Genomic DNA, 10,636 nt, shown 5'->3' on the forward strand with positions numbered 1-10,636 from the left:
TTAATATAGTTTTGAAAAGTGCCTAAAAGAGTGAGGTTTATAGAAAAATAGCGATATCTAGCTGCATAGCCGGAGGGGGGCGGGACAGTGGGGCGTCCACACCTGACGTGGCCTGACCGGGCAAGGGGTCAGGGTGGGGCCCAGGCACGTGGTGGGTGACCCCTGAACCCCCCAGCACAAGGAGGGTGACCCCTGACACCTGCTTCCTGGCACGGGGGCAGTAGAAAAATATCCGGATGCCTGTGTTCAGCCAATCTGTAAACAGATGCTCCGTAGCGGGGGTGTAGGGTTGGGGGTTTATGGGTGGGGGGGGGGGGGGGGGGGGGGGGGCTCCAGGACTACAGGGGCTGAGGGGGGGGGGGGGGGGGGGGCTCCAGGACTACAGGGGCTGAGGGGGCCAGGGGTGGGGGGGTTACAGGATTGGGGGGGGGGGGGGGGGGTGGTGGTTCCTTGGGTGCAGGAAGGGGGAGTACTGGGATACGGCCAGTCCCAGGGCTACAGGTGGGGGTCGGGCCTACACCAGCCCCTCAGTAGATCAGCGTGGCAGCGCCAGGATTGTAGCAGGGTCGCTCGGTCAGACCTGCCTGCACCAACGCCTCTCCCTCCGCTCCCCTCAGCACCAACTCCAGCTCCTGGAAATGCTGCAGCCGCCTCACGTCCTTGTCCTGCAACAGGGAACGAACCTCAGCGCCCTGCACTCTAAATCTTCGACCGCCGGCCTGCGGCCTACACCAACCTGAAGCCGCGGGCTCCGGTGGGGAGGCACCGAGTCAGGACTTATCTGGACTTTGCCTTGTCTGAACTTCCAGACTTGTGAACTTCCTGAACTTGTCAGACTTGCCTCGTCTGAGCGGCGGCTGCAGAGGGTTGAGGTCTCGACCACGGGGGGAAATGGAGGAGGGCTGGTCAATATTTGTGCCTTCCACCACAGTGATGAATGCTGTGGTCGATGTTTGTGTTCAAATATTTTTATTGTGTTTTTGTGTGTTCTTTTTCATTGTACACAGGATTCACAATTGCAATTAAAATTATTAATATCAAATGGTAAATTCATTTCATTTGCACTTTATGTGCATGTGACGAATAAAACTGGTATTGATTGATATATATTGCACCCGCGTGTCCATGTTAGTGAGGCGTGTGTCCGTGTTACAGTGGCTGGTGTATCAGTGAGGGGGGTATCAGTGAGTATCATTGAGGGGGGTATCAGTGAGGGGGGTATCAGTGAGGGGGGTATCATTGAGGGGGTGTATCAGTGTTACAGTGACGGGTGTATCGGCGTTTACCTTCCTCAGCAGAGTGTTGGGCAGCTTTCTGATCCTCTCCACCTGCTCGGGACTGACGCCCAGCTCGTGACTGGCGAGTGAGAGCAGCGCTTGGTAGGTGAGGCAGCCACGGTCAAGCTCCACCTCGATGAAGTCGGCTTCTGTCCCCGTGCTGTGGAGCCGAACCTTCAGCACCAGCTCTGGGCAAGGGCAGGGTTATAAACATAGACAATGGGTGCAGGAGTAGGCCATTCGGCCCTTCGAGCCAGCACCGCCATTCAACATGATCATCGCTGATCATCCAGAATCCGTACCCCTTTCCTGCCTTCTCCCCATATCCCTTGATTCCATTAGTCCTAAGAGTACAGGGAAAAGCTTTGTGTGCTATCCCAGATATGCCATCCATAAAAACAGTCACATCAAACTCCAGTCCAACAGGTGGAGCAAAGGGGAAGATGCAGAGTACAGAATATAGTTCTCAGCATTGTAGCGCATCAGTTCCACAGACAAAGTCCAATGTCCGCAATGGGGTAGAGGTGAATCGGACAGTACCCTAGCTTATGGAAGGGCCGTTCAGAAGCCTGATAACAGAGGGGAAGAAGCTGTTCCTGAGTCTGGTGGTGCGCGCTTTCAAGCTTCTGTACCTTCAGCCCACCGAGTCCACGCTGACCAGCGATCATCCGTTCACACTAGTTCTATGTTATCCCACTTTCTCATCCACTCCCTACACACTGGGGGGCAATTCACAAAGGGTCAATTAACCTACAAATCCGCAAGTGTTGGGAAGTGGTAGGAAACCGGAGCACTGAGGGAGAAGGTGCAAACTCCACATAGGCAGCACCCAAGGTCATGATCGAACCCGGGTCTCTGGCGCTGTGAGGCAGCGGCTCTCCCACTGCGCCACCATTATTCCAAACAGGCTTTGGAATCTCTGCTGCACCGACCGCTGGGAACGCAAGGTTTGATGGGCGGCCTTTATACAATGGAAGAAACTGACCCGTGTCAGGATGTCGGAGGGGTCACGCTCCCCCTCGCCCCTCCTCCCCACCACCACCTACCCACCCACCCCCCCTCCCTCTCCCCCCCCCCCACGCCCACAACAACCCCCCCCCCCCCCCCCCTCTCCTACCTCGCTCACTATCGGGAAGCGCTCCCATCCAGAAGAGCTGGGAGTGGCCAAGAGCTGGAGGCGGTGGGAGGAGGTGTGGAGCGGGGCCTGGGACGGAGCCTTGGCCAGTGTTGGCGAACAGCCCCGCTGGGCCTGGGCCTTGTCCTGGGCCGCGGGCCGGATCAGCCTCGCTCACCGGCAGCGGCGGGTTGGCCAGGTAGTGGGGGATGATGGGAAGCTCCTCGTGGCCATTGGCCGCCGGTCTATGATCCTCGTCCACTGTGGAGGGAGGAGAGTCGTGAGAACCTCCACACACGCACTCATCACGTGAACATGCACTCATCACGTGAACATGCACACGCACTCATCACGTGAACACGCACATGCACTCATCACGTGAACAGGCACACATCACGTGAACACGGACACGCACTCATCACGTGAACACGCACACATCAACATGAACTCGCACACACACTCATCATGTGAACATGCACACGCACTAATCACGTGAACATGAACACGCACTAATCACGTGAACATGCACACATCACGTGAACATGTACATGCACGCATCACGTGAACATGCACATGCACTCATCACGTGAACACGCACATCAACGTGAACTCGCACACACACTCATCATGTGAACATGCACACGCACTAATCACGTGAACATGAACAGGCACTAATCACGTGAACATGCACACATCACGTGAACATGCACACACTCATCACGTGAACATGCACACGCACTCAACACATGAACATGCACTAATCACGTGAACATGCACTCATCACGTGAACATGCACACACTCATCACGTGAACATGCACACGCACTCAACACATGAACATGTACACATTAATTTCCACCTCCCATCGCTCAGTTACTGCTGTAGCACTGAACAACATTCTTCTTTTAAAATCACAGAATGTTATTGATCTATTTGAATATAAATTTGTCAGGCATGCATGGGAGTGGGGCGGGGAGGGGAGGGGAGCGGGGGGTGAGACGGAGAGCGGGCCGTGGGGGAGAGCGGGAGGGTTGAGGGGGGGAGAGTGGGCAGGGTATTTACCTCCTAACAGGGTGGTGAGCTCGGGCCTGGTGGCGAGCTGGGCTGCGCTCTCGCCCTTGCTAGTGAGCACATTTGTCTGTGCCCCGGTCTCCAGCAACAACGACACGATCTGGTGATGCCCACGCTTACTCGCCCAGTGCAGGCTTGTCCTGTAACACACAACAGGTGAGTCTGTAACATGGAGCATGCGTGACCTGTAACACCAACCAGGCATGACCTGTAACACGGACCAGGCATGTCCTGTAACACGGACCAGGCATGACCTGTAACACGGACCAGGCATGTCCTGTAACACGGACCAGGCATGACCTGTAACACGGACCAGCATTGACCTGTAACACGGACCAGGCATGACCTGTAACACGGAGCAGGTGTCCTGTTACAAGGAACATGCGTGACCTGTGACACGAAACAGACGTGACCTGTAACACAGAACAGGAGCGCCCTGTGACACAGATGGTCAGTGGGAGTGGGCAAGCAAAGCCAGCACGGAAACAGGCCCTTCAGCCCCTCTCACCCATGCAGACCAAGATGCTCCATCTACACTAGTCCCACTTACTTACATTCGGCCCATAGCCCTCGAAACGTTTTCTATCCGTGTCCAAATGAATGTACCTGTTCCACAGGTGTCAGGCAGCTCGCTCCATGTGTTGGGAAATCATGGGACATACTGAAGAGTGGAACTAAATGCCATTGACACTTGGACAGGGACGTGGATAGTTATGATTTACAGAGTCATGGACCAAACAATGGCAGGTGGAACTAGTGTCGATAGGGCATCTTGGTTGGGCAAAACACCTGGACATGTTGGGCCAAAGGGCCTGTTTCTGTGCTGACTCTGACCGGGCAAATGGGCATTGAGGCCATGATTGGCTCAGCCTCTGAGTAGTGGCCCAGGTTCAAGAGCACACTGCCCGTCCTGTGTTTTTAATATTCTTATGCAACTACTGACAGCCAACGCAGCTGTTTTTTTCTGGTAGAGATACCAAGCGGGAAGCGTACTAGTGGGTGGGGTTGGCCAGGAGGTGAGTGTGAGTTGGATCAGAGCTCGCGCTGTGTAAATGTGCAGTAACGTAGCAGATTTGAACATTTCTGAGCAGGTTCTAAAGTTGGCGATTTATGCCGAGGGGTGAAGTTGGCCAGTAGCAGGCAGTGGAGATTGGTGGTGGGTTGGAATTGGGCCACTGGTTTCTGTCAGTCCCCAGAAATGTCCCTGACATGACTGCACACACCACCATTTGTAGATGTACAGTCGGTGCAGACTTGTGGGGGGGGGGGGGGGGGGGTCTGGTGAAGAGCAGACGTGGGCACGATGGGCCTAATGGCCTCCTGTGTTACTCAGTGAATCAAGGATCATTGCAGCGCTTGGTCAGCACCTTACAGGGTTGACCCAAACCATGTCACCACTCAGTCACTTGGGGTGAAGGCAGGGAACAGAAACTCCACAGAAACACCCCCACCCCCATTGGTACCCCCCCCCACCCTCACCACACACAGACCCCCCCCCCCACACATACACAACCACACCTCACCCCACCCCCCCCCCACCCACCCACCCCCCCACAACACACACACACACACACCCCCCCCACCCACACACACACACACACCCACCCCACCCCCCCCCACACACACACACACACAGACCACACACACACCCTCAAAAAAAAAAAACACCACAATAAGACGAGACCAAAAATAAGAAAAACACACACGGACTGCAGACACCGCTGCGACGTGACTCCCCCCCTCCCACACCCTCCCCCTCCCCTCCCTCCCCCCCCCCCTCCCCCCCCCCCTTCCCCCCCCCCCCCCCCCCCCACACCCCCCCCCCCCCCACACACACACAGACCCCCCCCCCCCCCCCCACACACACAGACCCCCCCCCCCCCACACACTCCCAGCTCCCCCCACACACACACACAGACCCCCCCCCCCCCCCACACACCCCGGGCCCCCCCCCCGCACACACACAGCCCCCCCCCCCTCCCAGGGGCCACACACACAGCTCCCCCCCAGGCTCCACACACACCCCCTCCCAGGCTCCCCCCCCCCCCAGGCTCCCCGCTCCACACACAGACCCCCCCCCACACACACAGGCCCCGCTCCCCCCCCCCCCCCCTCCCCTCCCCACGCTCCAGACCCCCCCCCCCCTCCCACCCCGGGCCCAGGCTCCCCCCCCCTCCCACACACACATGATACAGCACAGACCCATCTCCCTCGCCGCCCCCCCCACACACCCCACACACGATCCACCACATGTCCCTGGCTCCAGGCTCCCATCTCCCGGCCCGCACCCCAACCCAGTCCCCTTTACCGCAGCAAGAAACCCCTCCCCCGGTGCCCCGGGCCCAGGCTCCCCGCTCCCCGCTCCCCGGGCCCAGGCTCCCCGCTCCCCCCCCGGGCCCAGGCTCCCCGCTCCCCAGGCCCAGGGCTCCCCGCACCCCAGGCCCAGGCCCAGGCTCCCCGCTCCCCGCTCCCCAGGCCCAGGCTCCCCGCTCCCCGCACCCCAGGCCCAGGCTCCCCGCTCCCCCCGCTCCCCGGGCCCAGGCTCCCCGCTCCCCGGGCCCAGGCTCCCCGGGCCCAGGCTCCCCGCTCCCCGGGCCCAGGCTCCCCACCCCTGGGCCCACACCCGGGCCCAGGCTCCCCCCCCCGCTCCCCGGGCCCAGGCTCCCGCACCCCGGGCCCAGGCTCCCCGCACCCCGGGCCCAGGCTCCCCGCTCCCCGGGCCCAGGCTCCCCGCACCCCGGGCCCAGGCTCCCCGCTCCCCGCTCCCCGCTCACCCGCTCACCCACCAGCCATTGACCGGGTTCCGCCCGTTCACCCGGGCCCCGCGGTCGAGCAGCCGCCGCACCGACTCGGCGTCCCCGATGCTGCAGGCCTCCCGCAGCCGCTCGTCCAGCTCCAGCTGCGGGTCGGCCGCCATCGCCCGGCCCGGCCCAACGCGCCACGCCCCCGGCCCGGCCTACTCCCGCCCCCCGGCTCCGGCTCCATTCCCGGCCGCACTCGCCTGGCCTAGCCCTCCTTATCCTGCCCCATCCTCGCTCTTCTCCTCTACCCCACCCTGGGATCTAATCCCCTGCCTTACCCTTGGCCAGGGAGAATGGGATCTTGCTGTGTAACCGGGCCTACATGTGTGGGATCTTGCTGTGTAACCGGGCCTACATGTGTGGGATCTTGCTGTGTAACCGGGCCTACATGTGTGGGATCTTGCTGTGTAACCGGGCCTACATGTGTGGGATCTTGCTGTGTAACCGGGCCTTCATGTGTGGGATCTTGCTGTGTAACCGGGCCTACATGTGTGGGATCTTGCTGTGCGGGTTGGAGTGGGCTGACAGGCGGAGGAGGAGGGAGAGGATAGAGCTCTCGGTTGTCTGAGGAAGGGACAGAGATGGAGGGTGAGCATGGTTCATGAGGGTCTGTCTGATCCTGGGCCTGGCCTTGTGGCCTGGGAGCCGGTGGCTACAAAGGGCAGGCGGTTTTGCCCATGAAACCCGACTTGAGCTATAATCTTTGCTTGGTAGCTTCTGAGGTGGCTGAAGAAGCCCATGTGGCCCCCAGAGGCTCGTCTAGGGAAAGGGCAGGGGATGCCGGGCAAGGTGGACGCGTGGGCATGGGCAGTTTAGAGATGGTGGGTGGGCTCGAGGCTCAAAGCGCAAAAAACACACAGCTCTGGAGGAACTCAGCAGGTCAGGCAGCATCTGTGCTGTGGAGGGAATGGAAGGCAACATTTTGGATCGGGACCCTTCTTTGGACTTCTTGTGTCTCCAGTGTTCTTTCTCCACATGGGCCAGAGATTGCTGGGAATCGATGAAGATGCAGCATTTTTCTCAAGGGGGCATGTGTTTGAATCTTTTTCCTCTTGTGTCTGGTCATGTCCTCCATCAATATTCAGAGCAGAGTGCCTGCACCAGAGGTCCGGTATCGAGCACGTGGACAATGATAATGACTGTGGGCTCAGGCTGTTGGCAAACAGGAAGCAAATAGTAGGAGTGAACGGGTCCTTTTCACAATGGCAGGCAGTGACTAGTGGGGTACCGCAAGGCTCAGTTCTGGGACCCCAGCTATTTACAATATATATTAATGATTTGGACGAGGAAATTGAATGCAACATCTCCAAGTTTGCAGATGACACGAAGCTGGGGGGCAGTGTTAGCTGTGAGGAGGATGCTAGGAGGCTGCAAGGTGACTTGGATAGGTTGGGTGAATGGGCAAATGCATGGCAGATGCAGTATAATGTGAATAAATGTGTGGTTATCCACTTTGGTGGCAAAAACAGGAAAGTAGATTATTATCTGAATGGTGCCCGATTAGGAAAAGGGGAGATGCAACGAGACCTGGGTGTCATGGTACACCAGTCATTAAAAGTAGGCATGCAGGTGCAGCAGGCAGTGAAGAAGGCGAATGGTATGTTAGCATTCATAGCAAAGGGATTTGAGTATAGGAGCAGGGAGGTTCTACTGCAGTTGTACAAGGTCTTGGTGAGACCACACCTGGAGTATTGCGTACAGTTTTGGTCTCCTAATCTGAGAAAATACATTCTTGCCATAGAGGGAGTACAGAGAAGGTTCACTAGACTGATTCCTGGGATGTCAGGACTTTCATATGAAGAAAGACTGGATAGACTCAGTTTGTATTCGCTAGAATTTAGAAGATTGAGGGGGGATCTTATAGGAACTTACAAAATTCTTAAGGGGTTGGACAGGCTAGATGCAGGAAGATTGTTCCCGATGTTGGGGAAGTCCAGAACAAGGGGTCATAGTTTAAGGATAAGGGGAAATCTTTTAGGACCGAGATGAGGAAAACTTTTTTCACACAGAGAGTGGTGAATCTCTGGAATTCTCTGCCGCAGAGGTAGTTGAGGCCAGTTCATTGGCCATATTTAAGAGGGAGTTAGATGTGGCCCTTGTGGCTAAAGGGATCAGGGGGTATGGAGAGAAGGCAGGAACAGGATACTGAGTTGGATGCTCAGCCATGATCATATTGAATGGCGGTGCAGGCTCGAAGGGCCGAATGGCCTACTCCTGCACCTATTTTCTATGTTTCAATGACAGCGGCCCTGTTAATTTTGACAAGCTGACCAACTGTAGAAACTAGGAACTGCAGATGCTGGTTTATCAAGGAAAGAGGCAAAATGCTGGAGGGCCATTCTTTGGCAAGTGCAAATGTCACAAATGTTATCAAATGGCATCACATAAAGTAATACATAAAAGTATACAAAAGGATGGCGGGACTGTCATATGCTGAGAGAATAGAGCGGCTGGGCTTGTACACTCTGGAGTTTAGAAGGAAGAGAGGGAATCTTATTGAAACATATAAGATTGTTAAGGGTTTGGACACGCTAGAGGCAGCAAACATGTTCCCGATGTTGGGGGAGTCCAGAACCAGGGGCCACAGTTTAAGAATAAGGGGTAAGTCATTTAGAACGGAGACGTGGAAAACACTTCTTCACACAGAGAGTTGTGAGTCTGTGGAATTCTCTGCCTCAGATGGCGGTGGAGACAGGTTCTCTGGATACTTTCAAGATAGAGCTAGATAGGGCTCTTAAAGATAGCGGAGTCAGGGGATATGGGGAGAAGGCAGGAACGGGTACTGATTGTGAATGATCAGCCATGATCACATTGAATGGCAGTACTGGCTCGAAGGGCTGAAAGGCCTACTCCTGTACCTATTGTCTATTGTCTAAAAAAACTAGTGTAAGAGATTAATCTTATTCATTGCTATTTTCCTACCTACAGTATAATACATGTCTGCTAATGATATGAACCTTCTAGCTTTTTAAAATTCAGAAGATTTTGTAAGATAAAACTGAGTTATGAAAAAAATGCTTCCGTGTGCCGCCACACACGTGAGCAGTCATATTTGACCTCTGACAGTAAGGAAACATTGTCAGTAAATCATAAATATCTCACTTGATCAACTGAAAAAAATGAATCGTTTTGTTGTACAGAGCCCTAGTGCGACCACACCTGGAGTATTGTGTGCAGTTTTGGTCCCCTAATTTGAGGAAGGACATTCTTGCAGTTGAGGGAGTGTAGCGTAGGTTTACAAGGTTAATTCCCGGGATGGCGGGACTGTCATATACTGAGAGAATGGAGCAACTGGGCTTGTACACACTGGAGTTCAGAAGGATGAGAGGGTATCTCATTGAAACATATAAGATTATTAAGGGCTTGGACACGCTAGAGGCAGAAAAAATGTTTCCGATGTTGGGGGAGTCCAGAACCAGGGGCCACAGTTTAAGAATAAGGAGTAAGCCATTTAGAACGGAGACGAGGAAACACTTTTTTTCACAGAGAGTGGTGAGTCTGTGGAATTCTCTGCCTCAGAGGGCAGTGGAGGCAGGTTATCTGGATGCTTTCAAGAGAGAGCTAGATAGGGCTCTTAAAAATAGCGGAGTCAGGGGATATGGGGGGAAGGCAGGAACGGGGTACTGATTGGGGATGATCAGCCATGATCACATTGAATGGTGGTGCTGGCTCGAAGGGTTGAATGGCCTACTCCTGCACCTATTGTCTATTGTATATACAGTACAAAACAATATACTGGTGTTTAAGAGGGAACTGCAGATGCTAGAGAATCGAAGGTTACACAAAAAAGCTGGAGAAACTCAGCGGGTGCAGCAGCATCTATGGAGCGAAGGAAATAAGCAACGTTTCGGGCCGAAACCCTTCTTCAGACTGGTGATGCTTTCAGAATTAGAAAAGATGTATTCCACTTTTTGGTCATACACGTGATTAAGAATGGGCCTGGAGTTATTCAGCGGGTCAGGCAGCAGCAACCTTGGAGAACATGGACAGGTGACTGAAGAAGGGTCCCAACCCAAAACATCACCTCTCCATTGTCCCAGTGATGCTGCTTGACCCGTTGAGTTACTCCAACACATTGTGTCTATCTTAAGGAAACCAACTCTCTTGCGCCTTTCAATCCATGCTAAACTATAAAATCCTCCAGCAGTTTGTCGATAACTCCATGTCATTTGTGTTGGTTCTGAGGTCATGGTTTTCAAACACAAGTTCCATCCGCACAATGCTAGTGCATGTACAGTGGTAAATCTCCTGACCACCAAGAAATGGGAGGTGTTCCATCTGTGGAGGGAATGAACTGAGGTAAGACACGTTGATGTGGTAGTGAGACAAGGTCAGAACATGGTTCAACCACAGGATAGCAGCAGGAATTTACAG

The 10,636-nt window shown here is 55.1% G+C and overlaps 1 protein-coding gene across 1 annotated transcript; it reads right to left on the minus strand.

Annotated features, from left to right (window-relative positions):
* Positions 1–432: 432 nt before the first annotated feature.
* Positions 433–6,403, minus strand: ankrd40 (ankyrin repeat domain 40). The gene is made up of 5 exons (XM_055654298.1): positions 6,248–6,403; positions 3,453–3,601; positions 2,395–2,652; positions 1,287–1,465; positions 433–665 (listed from the first exon to the last, which is right to left on the minus strand). The coding sequence occupies exons 1-5, from the start codon at positions 6,376–6,378 to the stop codon at positions 528–530; spliced, it is 855 nt and encodes a 284-aa protein (XP_055510273.1). The 5' UTR covers positions 6,379–6,403; the 3' UTR covers positions 433–527.
* Positions 6,404–10,636: the final 4,233 nt, after the last annotated feature.

This window comes from Leucoraja erinacea, chromosome 23 (genome assembly GCF_028641065.1).
Source record: "Leucoraja erinacea ecotype New England chromosome 23, Leri_hhj_1, whole genome shotgun sequence".
NCBI lineage: Eukaryota > Metazoa > Chordata > Chondrichthyes > Rajiformes > Rajidae > Leucoraja > Leucoraja erinaceus.